Here is a 15,484-nt window from a genome sequence, read left to right on the forward strand (position 1 = left end):
CTCTCCTGATGTTCTACCACAAGCAAAAAAAAAAAATAAAATCAAGCTTAGCTTTAGGGCACACAGATGGACAAACGCAGTCACAGCCCGTTCTCATTTCATGTGCAGATCCATAGTTTCTAAAGGATTTCATTAGATAAAGCAGCAGCCCCCTGGGGGAAGGCAAAAGCTTCACACCTGGGTTGTTCTCTGTCCAAGGCCACTAGTGCCCCATAAGTCCCTTTTGGTTAAAGAGAACAGCTTTAAAGCTGCAGAGCAATATTTTGGTATCAAGAAACATCAATAGCAAATTAATCCTAGTATGGACTCCAAAGGGCAGTTAAGGCAGGTTCCTAGAATGTGCAGCATGAAGGGATTCTCCTACAGCAGGAGTAGGCAAGCTATGGCACGCGAGCTGATTTTCAGCGGCACTCACGCTGCCCGGGTCCTGCCCACTGGTCCAGGGGGCTCTACACTTTAAATGAAGTTTCTTAAACATTTTAAAAATCTTATTTACTTTACATACAATCGTTTAGTTATATATTATAGACTTACAGAAACAGGCCTTCTAAAAACGTTAAAATGTATTACTGGCACGCAAAACCTTAAATTAAAGTGAATAAATGAAGACTCAGCACACCACTTCTGAAAGGTTGCCAACCCCTGTCCTACAGCATTGAAAGTATCTCTTACCATGGCTGCTGTATTTCCTATGCTGGTGGCCTGAAAGAAAAAAAATACATGGTCAAATCTAAAGAAATTTAAATTATGTTTTTAGATTGTGCCCTTCAAAGACCAGAAAGCAAACACCTTACAGTGGGGGATCTCTGATAGCAAACCTAGTGAAAATCAGTGTGTGAAGATTAAGGACTCCACTCCCAAAGTCTCTTCGATAGCCAGCTACGCAGTCTGCCTCACTGCATCTCTCCCCTAGAGAGGACAGGGGCTGCACCTAAAGTCAATCCTCTTCTCCTCTCTGACCCATCAAATTGTCTGCCTAGAGAAGAACATATTTGCCAAACCAGCTCAGACAAAAATGATCATCACAGAGAGTTGTGTTATATCATTGTGACAATTGCCAGAAAACCTGGGTTCTAGTCCCAGCTCTGCCACTTGCTCAGTGTGTCACGTTGGACAAGTCACAATCTTTGTGCCTCACTCTCTCTTTGTAAACTACTCTGATGAAGTGCTACATAAATGCAAAATATTTCAGCAGAACTTGTTTCTACAGACACCTCGAGATCTAGTATCATCAGTAGTTTGGCTAAATAGGAAGTTTCAGTTCTGCAGGGCTCTCACATTTCACAGAACTGGAGAAGCAGATCTGTAGAAACTTAGCTTCAGTCCTATGGGAACACAGAAAATACACAGAATGGAACAGTGAAGCCCCATTTCTTTGGTGTTAGATTCGCCAAGAGTGGAACCCCAGGAGACATAAGAGACTTTCAGTTAACTGGGTGTCTGGAAAAAGTTTGCGTTGCTTTGCATTAGGATGCTACATGAGCCCTGGGACCCAGGCTGAAGGAAAAGTTAATACTGGCAGTTCCCTGATGGCAGAGCATCACACAAGGATTCAGGGAAGTAAATGAAGAGAAATGAAAGAGCATCACAAGCGTGTCTGAGTCTCACTCCGCAGCTGACATCATCCTTACCTACTTTTCTTCGGGTCATGCAAATAGCACCGGCTATGACTGATCCCACCAGTAAAATGCAGATGCCAGTGATACACCAGTATAGCCACATAATCGGATCATCTGTGGCACAAGAAGAGCAGAATAAGACAAATTTACATGGCCAAGGAGGCTCACCCAGCAACAGAATGCTGCACTGAACACCAGAAGTCAGCTGAACAGCAGCATCCTGTCCCCAAGAGTACTGGGAAGTAGCAGGAAGCAGGAACCCATTAATTCCTCCTTGTAGCACCAAAGTAGCAACACAGCAGTTATGGCTGAGAACGCTTAAACTCCTGTTTTCAGATGCTTAACTTTCTCTCGCTCTTTTGTTTTTTTTTTTAAACTATTTTGGGATGAAATGTCTCGTGTTTGTTCAGCCCAGAGGCAAATTCTTTTGGAAATTTGGGAAAGATTCCGTTTAGCTGCTTGAGCTATCACTACCTGATAAGAGGGTTTTAAACACTAGAAAAAACAAGCCAAACTGTACACATATATATAAAAATATATGACAAGCTGTGACAGAATGTACCCATGTCCACACCCTACACATGGCTAATAATTTTTGTACAAGGCATGTTTAGTAAGGTGGTATGTGAAAATTCATAGTTTGCTGATCAGTATTGTCCTGATAAATCATATGTGGCAACAGTCTATGTGATTTTATAAGATTCCATTGTGTGGTGTTAACACCACATGCTCCAGGCAGAAGTTGGCAAATTGGTCTGTCTTGAACAAAGGAATGTGTGCTTTGCTTAATATGCATTTAAGCTGCAAACAGTCATCAAGCAGGAAGGGAAACAAAAGAATCTCCAGCAGGTGAGGAAAAAGCAGCATGAAACATCCTTTCCCATACACCTTTTGTCTCCTGGTATCCAGCTGGAAATGTTTTTCAAGAGGGGGACTGAAACTATAAAAAGGAAGGACAAACATGTCTCCTGCCCATTCCCAGCACCTGAAGCAACAAAGGAAGCATTTACTAGTTTCTGGAAGAAGAGGTCCTGACCCAAGAAGTTTGGTCAGTAAGACTGCTGAATGCATGTAGTGAGAAAACTTTGCTTTGAATCTAACATAGTTTGTTAAATTAGGCATCAGTTGCCTTTTGTCTTTATTTTTCTTGTAAACATTTTGACTTTTATGCCTCATTACTTGTGCTCATTTAAAATCTCTTCGTAGTGAATAAACTTGTTTTATTGTTTTATCTAATGCAGTGTGTTTTAATTGAATTGTCTGGAAAACTCCATTTGGGGTGGCAAGTTGTGTGCAAATTATTACTTTTAAAGAGATAAGGGACTTTAAATATAACTAATGTCCAGGAGAGGCCTGGGCTGTACAGGACATACATTTCTGGGGGGAAAACCTAAGACTGGGGTGTGTGCTGGGGTCACCATGCAGAATAACCAAGTCTAGTGAGAGGCAGAGTGTAACCCAAGTGTGGCTGGTAGGCTGCAGTTACACACAGACACTCAGTGTGGCTTGTGTGCTGGAAGACTGTGACCTACTTCATCAAGGCATTGTAAGGCACCCAGTGTTGCTGGTCAGGGATGACACAGCTGCTAACTAGTCTGCATTGTGCCCTCGTATGTCACACGCACCTTTTACTGTGTAAATTCAAACTGCCAAGCAAAACAGAAAGTCAGTCATGCTCCCCTGCCCACCCATTGCTTTTCTTTTAAGTGACACACTTCTAAACAAGTAGAAAAGATGCACAGTGTATATATCATATACAAGCTTTCTCTTTTAATACAAAATAAGGCAGCTCTGTTAGATTTCTGCATTCTGGAGTGAACATACCTAAAGCCTGTGTGAGGCAGGGTGACTACTTAGAATAATCCCACACCTTGCATGTACTGTCTCACATGCAAGCAAAGTTAGTTTATTATCTGTATTACATATAGAGGAAAATAACCACAAAGGAAGATTTTAATAGGAATGAGTTATTGTCTTACCTGCAGGATATGTAGCTGCAAAGGAATCAAACATAGATCAGAAAGTTAGATCAAGGCTCAGCTATCACCAATAAAATAATGTAAATCTAATGTAGAGGAAAGGAGTCCTCACTTGGAGCAACTGAGGGACACGGGATGACAGCAGAATGTCTCAGACAGTCGGTGCCACAAATGGTAAAGAATGGTTGAATCTGGAGTTGAAACAAATCAGGAAATCAGAAAACAGTACTGGATGTAACAATAACTTGCTTTACCCTGTCCCCCATTGCAAATTTCGAGACAAAGATTACAATCCAATTTTCTCTCCAAGATGTTAAAAGATTAAGGATTCTGGGACTACTCCATATACACAGACAGGAACTGGCCATTAGGGGTTCCTACAGCTATGTCAGTCCGAGTCTCTCTCAGGAGTGATTAGTATTGTGACAATGATGTAAGGACGAACCACTGTCAATAGAGAATTAATTTATGTGTATGATATTCTTTCAGAAGTATACATAATTTTTCCTGGGGATTAGTCATGGACAGAGCTCCATGTTGTACAAACAACCGAATATTCAGAGATTGTTCACTGTTTCCCCTATCTCCTCCCTTGAGTGAAAAGAATTGAGATCCTACCTGTATTTTGTATCTGCAACAGGCTTTTAAGTTTTTCTCGATTTTGACAGTGACATTCACACGGTTCTGCTGTCCACTCTGCAGAGATTAACAGACAAAAGGATTACAAGGGAAGGCAGAAGAAAATGGCATAAAGATCTGAAGAAGGGAGGGAAAATGAGGATGAGAACAGTGGGAGTATGTGGGTCACAAGAGCTTATGGTGATAGGCACAGGGAGAGTTTATAATAGACTTTAATAGGAGCTGATAGCAGCCCTACGGAATAATAATATAGTGAGGGTCCCACAGCAACAAGCAGTGGGACATACATGTTATAATTAAGGCTACGATTTAGTCACGGAGGTCACAGAATCTGTAACTTCCAAAGACCTCTGTGACTTCAGCACCGTCGGCTGGGAGCTGCAAGGTCCTGCAGCCTCCCACAGCAGCAGGGAGCTATGAGATACCCCTGCCACCAGAGGAAGTAGTGCCCCCAAGCTCCCAGCTGCTGTTGGCAGGGAGGGACCCCTGCAGCTCTCTGGCAGCAGGTGGGGTGGGGGCCGCTCTGGAATTCACAGCCACCTGGCGTCTGTCCAGCCCCTTCCCATTTTATCATGGATATTTTTAGCAGAAGTCAGGTACAGGTCATGGGGTTCCATGAATTTTTCTTTATTGCCCATAATATCTTTATTACTAAATATATCTGTGACAAAATCTTAGCCTTAGTTATAATACTCTCTTAACTGAATACAGGTTTCAGAGGAACAGCCGTGTTAGTCTGTATTCGCAAAAAGAAAAGGAGTACTTGTGGCACCTTAGAGACTAACCAATTTATTTGAGCATGAGCTTTCGTGAGCCACACGAAAGCTCATGCTCAAATAAATTGGTTAGTCTCTAAGGTGCCACAAGTACTCCTTTTCTTTTTTAACTGAATACATGTATTAAGTAGAGATGGGAAAACAGACATTCTGGTTCGCTGGCAATTCTGAAAAAAATGGTTTCAAGTCAAACAAAACATTCTATTTTGATTTGAGCATTTTTAATGTTTATTTTAAAATAAAATTAAAGGACGTTTCAAAATAAACTCATTTTGAACAAAAAACTTAAAGCATTTTGTTTAGAAAGCGTCAAAACAAAATGTTTTGATTTTTTGGACTTCTGTTTTTTTTTTAAACCTGAAACAATTCAAAATTGACACAAATTTGCAAAATGTTTTGGTATCTCCAAGTTCTCATTTTTTACTAAAATTTGTTTAGTCAAAAAGTTTTGCCAGCTCTGGTCTTAAGACTGCATGGTTAAGCACCTAAGTCAGAGACTTCCGAAGTGAAGGTCGTACTAAACAATCTTAATGTGTTTACTAAGGTTATTTAATAAGCAAAGATTAAACATTTAATGTGCAAACTTTTGTTTAGTTCAAACTCAATACAGTGGTTTTTGCACTGCTACTTGGGTCATTAGAACAGGCAAGTGATTGACATCTATGGACTATGGAATACAACTGATATCCTCGGGACAATATTCCTTATGACTAAGGCTAAGATTCAATCATAAAGTATTTTTAGTAGAAGTCATGGACAGATCATGGGGCTGTGATTTTTTTTTGTTTTTTGCTTGTGACTTGTCCCTGTCCATGACTTTTACTAAAAATACACTTGACTGAATCTTGGAGCAGAGGGCGCTGTGGGGGAAAAGCCAGGGGCCTGCTATGGCCCTGGCCCCTGCCAAGAGGTAGAGAGCCCCTGGGGGCCTGCCGCCAGAGTGGGAGGAAACTCCAGGGTCCACTGCACTGGCAGCTGCTCAGGTGGTTCCCGGGCCCAGTTGCTTGGGGCTGCCAGAACAGCGGCTGGTGTGGCTGGCTGTGAGACTGCCCAAGGGGCTGGCTGCAGAGCCGTTCTAGCAGCAGCCGGTGTGGCTGTCCCCAGGGCTGCCTGAGCAGCTGGCTCTGGGCCCAGGTGGTTGGGCGGCCCGAGGGTCAGCTACACCGGCTGCTGCAGAAGTCACGGAGGTCACAGGAAGTCATGGAATCCGTGACTTCCGCGACCTCTGTGACAGACACGGAGCCCTACTTATGACAATTGGCAGGGCCTTTTTGTTTCTAGGTTGGGCCTTATACCTCTGCCAGTTATCTTTAGCTGTACATGCCACATTATTGATCCTAATATGCATCAATACACAGAGAGTAAGAAGGATGCTGGGAATGGAAGGAATGGGACAGATTGGCCCGTCTATTCATACACAATTGTTAGCTACATCCTTGCCATGGGGATGGGAAATAGTGTCAATTTTCAGGAGTTTTTTCCCCCACAAGTTCTCCAGGATAGGCAGACCCCAACACTGATATTTGGGGTTCTTCTTTTGAGAGTCAAACTTCATAGATTATAAGGCCAGAAGGGTCTACTGATCATCTAGTCTCCCCTTCTACAGAACTTCTCTGAATTAATTCCAATTTGAACTAAAGCATATCTGTTAGAAAAAACATACAACCTTGATGTAAATAACTGCCAGTGATGGAGAATCCATCACAACCCTTGGTAAATTGTTCCAGTGGTTAATTACCCTCATTGTTAAAAGTGTGGAACTTATTTCTAGTTTGCATTTGTCTAGTCTCAACTTCCAACCATTGGATCTTTGTCTGCTAGACTGAAGAGCCCTGTTATTCTTTTATTCCCCATATTGGTACTTCTAGACCAGGGATCTCAAACTCAAATGACCACGAAGGACACATAAGGACTAGGACATTGGCCCAAGGGTTACATCACTGACACCCCCCAACCGCTGCCCCTGCCCCCACCCCACCCCTTCCATGAGGCCCTGCCCCGGTTCTTCCCACCCCTTCCCCACCCCTATTCCAACCTCTTCCCCAAAGTCCCCACCCCAACTCCGCCCCCTCCCAGGCCCTATTTCAACCCCTTCCCCAAATCCCCGCCCCTGCCCTGCCTCTTCTCCGCCTCCTCCCCTGAGCGCTTTACAGGGGAGCCACATGCTAAGCGCTGCCAAACAGCTGTTTGGCAGTGGGAAGCACCTGGAGGTAGGTAGAGGAGTGGGGACACAGCGTGCTGGTGGGAGGGGGGGGCAGGTGAGGGGAGCTTGGCAGCTGCAGGAAATAACTCAGCGGGGGGGGCGCAGGGAGCTTGGTGGGCTGCAGCAAATAACTCCATGGGCCGCGTGTTTGAGACCCCTGTTCTAGACTGATCAAATCACCCCGCAATCTCTTTTGCTAAACTGAACAGGTTGAGCTACTTGAGTCCCTCAATATAAGGCATATTTTCTAATCCTTTAATTTTTCTTGTAGCTCTTCTCTGAAACTTGATCCTTCACTCCCCAGACCCCTAGGAGTAAAATTCCCCAAGCAAATTCAAAATAAATTCACAAAAATAGCTCTTAGGAAATAACTGCTCAGTTGTATTCATGAACTCTCCCTGGATTGGGGTTCATGCTGATTGTTGAGCGAATGTGGAAAAGGGGTTTCAGTTTTGGTTTGTGTCAGCAGAAATGTGAGAGGAAAGATGGTTACCTCAGAAATATCATGTGTGGTCTCCTTACATTGCTTTTCCTCATCTGGGAAACTGGTCACATGGATCCGGTATTGAGCTGACTCCATCCCTGGGTTAAAACTCACCAACAGAGAACTGTCATCTAGACTTTTGCCATCAATACTGGGCTCCCACAGGCTGCCTGGAAGTAGTATAAAATATCCCAGAATTATAAAAACTTTCAGAAGCACTCAAAACGGGCCACCTCTCAACTCCCACAGCTCTGACAGACTGAGACAGACCCGCTTTACCTGTCCGCATACATGGCATGGTTCTTTTCATCACAGGGTCCCTGCAATCTGCAGCAAAAAGACAGTCTGTTAGGTCTTTGCACAGAAATGTTACACTTAAATTCAGAATGTTGAATACACATTTTCTCATTAGAAGTCAGATAATTTTTAGTCTGCTTTAGAAGGGTGGAGCCCTTTGTTTCAGTGAAGCCATCACCAAAGTAATTAGTCACTAAACACAATAATTAAAAGCAGTACATCACTGCTGTCCAAGTGTGGACCATCTTCTCTACTCAGGTCATGCTTTTATGGACCATTCCAGGACAAAGCTTTCTAGTGGCAAAGGACTATTCTGTAGCCTTTGCTGAGGGAAGGTGAGTGCAAAGAGGGAGGTGTGTACTAAGCTCTAAAGAGGTGAGTTATGATTTCATACTGATCTCGGGAAGTAGAGAGGTTCACAGCCACAGATCCCTCCCCTCCACCAAAGATGTCCTGCCATCATCTCCAGTGAGTTCATCCTGGGGTTCCATTCGCTGGAATAGTCTTGTTGACTGATGTTCTTCTGCAGTTACCTTGTTTCTCTCTGAGCTTGACTTGGCAGTTTGGATTGTTGAGTTTGTAGAAGATCAACAAGCAGGCTGGCCCAGCCTCAAACATATACGAGCCAACTGACTATTTGGGCTCTACAACTCTCAACCCAGTCTCATCTTCTTCTGGAGGGGTGGGTGGAAGGAGAGGAAGGAAGAACTCACTGCCCACTCTATCCTTCAGCAGAGGGAAAGCTCCTCATAACCTGAACCTCTTGACTTTCATTTGCAGTTTGGGGTCCCACAAATCATAAGCCAAGCCCCAATCAACAGGGAGCTCTGCTGCTCAGTTCCACCTCAAAATAGAAGATTTATGGGAACAAAGGAGGACAGAAGTAGGAGGCACCATTTCCAACTGGTAAGAGTCCAGCATAAATCTGAAAACCTAGAGCCTACCCTGCTTTCCTAACTGCACACTCAGGGTCCTGTGAGTTTCGTGATTTCACACCTGCAGATTTGCTACCAAATTCATCCTTTGCAGCAGAACTGCGTTCAGAATTTAAACTCCTATTAAAATAAATTATGGGCAAATTTTCAAGCCTACGTGCCTAAATTAAGCTCCTAAATCAAATTTTAGGAGCCTAAATAAAGTGGCCAGTGTAGTCAGTGGAGTTCCTGTGAAAAATCTTTTTAGGGGGAAATTTTCAAAGGCACAAAGGGATGTTAGGTACCTAACTAACCCTACTGAGCCACCAGGAGTTGATTGCCTATCTCCAATTTTGCCTTTGACAATCTTCCCCTAAATATGACTTTAGAAGCCTAATTGTAGGCACTCTGGTTTGAAAACTTTGGCTTATGTTTTTAGCCCTCATGGTTATGAAGATAACTGACAAAGTGAAACGCATGCAGTGCTGTTTCTAGTTTGTAGAGAGCCTGAAAGATTAGCTCACAGGTGTGAACTGCCTCATTCACCTCAACAGGGGTCACTTCACTTATTTCACTGCTGAGCATTTTAGCAGAAACACCCAACAAATGCATTTACTCCAGAATCCACACTGTTGCCCAGATTGGCTACTGTATTGGCCATTATTTTTCATATTTAATTCTGAATCTCAATTTTTAAAACACTTTATCTGAAACTGCTTCAGAATTTCCAGTTTACCACACTGGAACCCTGCAGAATCCAGGAACCAGACCAAAGAATTTCAGCCCAGCTTTTCATGGAACACATAATGACTTGTGCACGTCTCCCTCCACAGCAGCCACTGTTATCTAGAGTGAAAGTTTATTCTCTGCACTCTACTCTCCAAGCAGAGCCTTATATTTCTGGGGTCTGCGACACTAACTATATAGGCTTCTGAAAGCCTGAATGTGAAGGGTATAGTGTGCTGCAGCACAGGACCTGGTGTACGTACTTTGTGGAGGAACCACAGTAGCACTGTGAAAGCGTGGACTGAACGTTTACTTTTTGCAGTAGGAGAAGAGAGCAGGTCTGACAATTCTATCAGCAATCTGGCTCCCTAACTATGCTTGTTCATGAGTCATATTCCAGTTTGTTTGATCTGGTCTGGCCTGGAAATGAGCCTGTTCTCAGTACTGGCAAACCAATGTTTCCATCTGAAGGCTTAATAAAAGGCATTAGAGGACCCCCTACCAGGCACCGTGTAAGATGTGGATTTGCAGTTGTGGTCTCCACTGGTGCCCAGTTTGGGCAGATGATGGACAGTCACTTGGTACATCTGGCCAGGCTCCACCTCAAAGCGGTTGAAAGTGAAGTTCCACTGAAACAGAGGATGAGGATAGGGTCTTTATCAGACAACTGATCTGTCAAGACACTGAAATTAATAACTGATCCTGTTCTGTCCCCCCATTCTTCATCTTTTTTGGCAACTAGGGTGAGAAATGGACTCCAAGCTAATTAAACCTGTCCAGAATTCCCCTGGCCCCATCTCCATGTGCCTGTTCAGAACGCGAAGGGTGTGGTTACTTTTGGGGAGGTCTAAGTCACTATATGGAAACTCTGGGCTGAAATGGGGGAATCACAACCCAGAAATCACTTAATTGTCTGGACAGATTTCAGTTATGTTCCAGGTTGAGGAGAGGTTAAGTAATAATGGGGAAGTTAAGGGAAAAAAGTATTTATACCCACCAATACAGTATGTATGAGTGAAATTGTGCAAACCAGAATAAATTCTGCAGTGCTCTGTAAGTGTACATATTCATATGGATAGCTAATTGCTTTGACTTGGTGTTTCTCACTTCTATATCATTACCCACAATGCTCTTTACATCAGTGAAGATGTCAAAATTCTAGGGAAAGTCACTATGCTCCTGTAGGCCAGCGTTTTTCTCCACAGTGTGCTTAGTGATCTTAAGAGGTACTGTGCACCTGTAAATACTATTATCCTCAGTAGAAATTGTGGGTACTCAGCTTCTCTCTGAATAAAGACCTTAATGAATGATAAGGGGTGGGGAAAGACTTTGATCCCCCTTATCCCAGTGCTTTCTTCCACGGTGTGGTAAAAAAGAAAAAAAAGAAAAAAAGAGGATTTGGGGCATAAGGAAAGAGTGAATTAAAATTATGCTATAAATGCCATGACTACCATAGATGAAGCAATGATTGCTAAGATTATTTGTATTACAGTAGCATCCAGAAGCTCCACTCTGCTAGACAGTGTACACATACATAGGGCTTGTCTACACTGGCAATTTACAGCACTGTAACTTTCTCGCTCAGGGATGTGAAAAAACACTCCCCGAGCGCAGCAAGTTTCAGCGCTGTAAAGCACCAGTGTAGACAGTGCCCCTAGTGCTGGGAGCCGCGCTGGGAGCTACGCCCCTCGTGCAGGTGGGATTTTTAGAGCGCCGGGAGAGCTCACTCCCAGCGCTGCACCGCGACCACACAAGGCAGTTAAAGGGCTGCCGCAGCAGCACTTTAGTATTGTATTACTAAGGGCTAGTCTGCACTGGCATAGTCCCAGTTGCCCAGGAGGGCAGGTACAATCCAAACTACAGAAGTGTGGGAAAAGCGAGCACCGACATTGTCCCCATTTTACAGATAGGGAACTGAGACACTGAATACATGATTTGCCCGAGGGCAGAGCTGGAAACTGAATCCAGGCTTCCCGAGTCCTAAGTTCACTGCCTTAATCACAAGGCCATCCTTCCTGTTTAAGCATTCTGTGCTATTCACAGGCAGCTTTGCTATTTGACTGAGTGGACAGGAAACAAAGCTGTGGGTTAGAAAACCATTTGTCGGAGCCCTCTTTACTCACCCGGCCTCCATCCGGACGGACCTGAAGTAACAGGCTGTTCTGAAAGTCAAACTGGGCACAGATTTGTCGATTATTATTCACTTGTAGCACAGCCAGCTCCACTCCCTGGAGATACTGAATGCTTGCTGGTGGGAGGGATAGTGAAGGGGAGAGGTTAAAGTCTTGTTCTAGCAATTCCAAATCTAAAGATCTTACCTCACCCCAGCCCCAGAGATTGCCAGCATGCCCGGGATAGGTCACAAGTCCACTCCCATTCACTCTATCCCATCTGATAAAGCAGATTTACTAAATCCCTTGCTGTCAGCTACCTTCACATGACAAGAGCAGCTCATAACTGCTGCGTCAGTTTGTGGGGCACTTAAATGAAGTGCCATGGGAACTGGCACGAAAGATTCTGGAGTGGGATCTTAAGGAGACTAGCTGCAAGTAGGTGAATGTGGGGTCATGATATCAGAGGCTGAGAAGTTCCGTTTTATTCATAATGCAAAATGCACTTGTGCTGCATGAACAGGGAGCAGAAAGTACGTCTAGTAGATAAATCCAACCCTCTAACTTCACCTCAGAGTATCTCAGTGCTATAATCAGCTCCCCCATGTCCTCCAGCCTTGCATCTCAGGGTGGGTCTACACAGTTTTTGTACTATTATAACTATCATTTTAGAAATAAGCATAGTTAAAGCAGTACCACCCTCTAGTCGGGACACAGTTATAAAAGGTACTTGTATTAGAATAGCTTATTTCTGTAAATGTATAGAAATGTAAATGTATAGAAATAAGTTATACTAATGTCAGCAGATTTATACCTGAATCCAAACTAAAACAGTACGGCCCTCTAACTATATCTGTTTCTAAACTGATGTAAAAAAAGGCATTTGTTTTATTTTTGTGGCTACAGACTAACAGGGCTACCCCTATGATAAACTGATGTAGTTATAGTGGTACAAAAATGTGTTTGGACCAGTGCTCAGGCAACTCTGGAGTGCACCACTTGACTCAGCAGACACCCAGTATTGTTCACCCTGACTCCAGCAACAGTCAGTTTAGGCTGACTAGTGTGTGCAAAGGGGATTTCCCAAGTCTGTGAAAATCAAATATGCTTGAAGAGTGAAGGGAGAAAGCTGGAGGGCAAAACCTGAAATGGTCCCACACACTAACCCTTATTGTCACTGGCATGAATTTCACAAGGTGCGCAGCTACAGAGCATCTGGTGAGAACCAAGACACACATATATGTAGGAAGTCTGGATTACAAGAACTGGATTTGATTTTCCAAATGGAAGAAACTTGCACTGGATTCAAGACAGCTGCACACAAGTGACTTATATTTATTCTGCCTGGACAGACTCCTAACCTGTACTATTCATAGTACAAGAAGGAATATAAAGCTATGAATACTACACGTTAGGAGTCTGTCCAGGCAGAGTAAATATAAGTCTACTCCTTCCCTCACTTCTCCTTTCCATTGGGCCTTCCCCAACTTCTGGTTTTGTAGACATGTCTTTTTACTATTATGAGCCCTTCAACCCTTAAACAATTCTCAGCTTCTAGTAAACAGAATGTTTTCTAGCTAGTTCCTCTTGCCATCAGTCTGTGCACATTTGTAAACCTAGTTTGTAAGATCCATCTGCACATTCAGGATCAGTTTGGAGTAAACCTCACTCAATACTGTAGTTGAGATTTTCAAAGTATCATCTATGAAATATAAACTTGATTAAAAAAACAGACTATCATGATCCCAGTTTAGGGCTTTGGACTGCAGGTCTTTATCAGACACCGACTGCACTGGGAGCCCACCCTCAGCTTGGTAAAGTTAAGCACCACTGTTGTGCTTTATTTTTTCCACATTAACTGCTGCCCTTCCATTCTAACACCACCATTTGATCTCTGTTGAAGACTAAGTAATAAGGGAGGGAGAACTGCACTAACATTTACTCACTTCATGTCCTCTGACCCAGTAGACAAGCTGTCCAAAACCCATCTCAAAGCTCGACTTCCACAGCTGGACTAGTGAATGACCGCAAATACTACCATCCAATCACTCTCTTTCAGAGATTCCATAATTTCTCTAAGGACCTTCCCTTCCATGTCTATGTTATGTGATGGCTTACCATCAGTAGCCAGCTTCCACTCTATCCGCAGCACAGGAAGCCATTTTCCCTCATCATGGAAAACATCAGAGTGGACATCAAGAACACTGGGAGCGGAGGGCGTCCACGTGGAAACCTGTAACCAGCTTTGGTCCATGCAGGTACCTGTCAGTCAAATCAAAGAGGTTTCTTAAGCTTATTTCCATCCCCTGTGGTAATGTATTAGAGTGGCTGGTGTTTATGTCCACCATGGCTCACTGCTGGATGACATAAGGCCTGCACAAGTGCATGCAACCATGCCCTCCACTAGTGCAGTGGTCCTCAAACTTTTTCATTTGCGGACCCCTAAAAAAATTCAAGTGGAGACATGGACCCCTTTGGAAACCTTAGTCTGTGGACCACCAGGGGTCCGTAGACCACAGGTTGAAAAATACTGTTCTATGGTAACAACAACCTTTCGCAGATCCCTTAGACAGTCTGCTGGTCCACAGACCACAGGCTGAAAACCAATAAACTCTGCTGGCAAGGTCACTGACATTTTCTTTCATAGTTCTTGTAGTGGAAAGCTGTTCTAAGAGCAGATAGACCCAGTCGTGCTGTGTGAACTATGAATATTATAATCTTGATGTGTCTTTTGGGGAAAATATTTTTCTTTGTAGATTTTTGAGGCAAAAAGGGAACATTATGATCATCTAGTCTGATCTCCTGGTCAAAACAGGCCATATAATTTTGCTCAGTAATTCCTGCATCAAGTCCATAACTTCTTGTTGAACTAGCTCATATCTTTTAAAAAGAAGTCTAATCTTGATTTAAAAACTTCATCTTGATGGAGATTCCACCATATCCCCATGGCAATTTGTTCCAATGGTTAATTACTCTAATTGTTAAAAAATTCTGCCTTATTTCTAGTCTGAGTATTACATCTTCAGCTTTCAGCCATTGGCTCTTATGTTTTGCTAAATTAATGAGCCTTCTGGATGGGAATATAATCAACGTGGCTTTATGGAAAAAGAGTCATGTCAAAACCTGATTTCATTTTATGATGAGATTACAAGTTTGATTAATAAAGGTGACTGCATAGATGTTAAATACCTATTTACCACCACACAACATTCGGATTAAAAATAGCACTATACAGCATCAATAAGCTACACATTGAGTGACTTAAGTAGTGGCTGACTGACAGATCTCAAAAAACAGTTCTCAATGGGGAATCATCATTGAAAGGGGGTGTTCCTAGTGGAGTTCTGCGGGGATCCGTGCTAGGCCCAATGCTCTTCAGTATTTTTATCAATGATCTGGAAGTAAATATAAAAACATTGCTGATAAAATTTGTGGATGACACCAAGACCGGCAGAGAGGTAAATAATGAAGCGTTCAGGACAGTCATACACAGAGACCTGAATCACTTTGTAAACTGGACCCAATTCAGCAAAATAAATTTGAATACAAAATATTCAAACATAATGTCATATATCTAATATCAATGAATACACATCATATCTACAGAATGGGGGGCTGTATTCCAGAAAGCAGTGAGTCTGAAAAGGATTTAGGGGTTATAGTAGACAAACAAGAGCTCCCAATGTGATGCTATAGCAAAAAGGGCTAATGCAATCCCTGGACGTATAAACAGAGG

The 15,484-nt window shown here is 43.1% G+C and overlaps 1 protein-coding gene across 1 annotated transcript in view; it reads right to left on the reverse strand.

Annotated features, from left to right (window-relative positions):
* IL17RA (interleukin 17 receptor A) overlaps nucleotides 1–15,484 on the reverse strand; it is a 44,489-nt gene that overhangs the window by 4,861 nt on the left and 24,144 nt on the right. The window contains exons 4-13 of the mRNA XM_075122362.1: nucleotides 13,867–14,010; nucleotides 11,761–11,885; nucleotides 10,140–10,266; nucleotides 7,980–8,027; nucleotides 7,710–7,870; nucleotides 4,217–4,294; nucleotides 3,711–3,789; nucleotides 3,599–3,613; nucleotides 1,632–1,733; nucleotides 673–702 (exon numbers count right to left, since the gene is read on the reverse strand). Of these exons, the coding sequence (XP_074978463.1) occupies nucleotides 673–702; nucleotides 1,632–1,733; nucleotides 3,599–3,613; nucleotides 3,711–3,789; nucleotides 4,217–4,294; nucleotides 7,710–7,870; nucleotides 7,980–8,027; nucleotides 10,140–10,266; nucleotides 11,761–11,885; nucleotides 13,867–14,010 (909 nt within the window). The remainder of the gene's footprint in view (nucleotides 1–672; nucleotides 703–1,631; nucleotides 1,734–3,598; nucleotides 3,614–3,710; nucleotides 3,790–4,216; nucleotides 4,295–7,709; nucleotides 7,871–7,979; nucleotides 8,028–10,139; nucleotides 10,267–11,760; nucleotides 11,886–13,866; nucleotides 14,011–15,484) is intronic.

This window comes from Caretta caretta, chromosome 1 (genome assembly GCF_965140235.1).
Source record: "Caretta caretta isolate rCarCar2 chromosome 1, rCarCar1.hap1, whole genome shotgun sequence".
In the NCBI taxonomy this organism is placed as follows: domain Eukaryota; kingdom Metazoa; phylum Chordata; order Testudines; family Cheloniidae; genus Caretta; species Caretta caretta.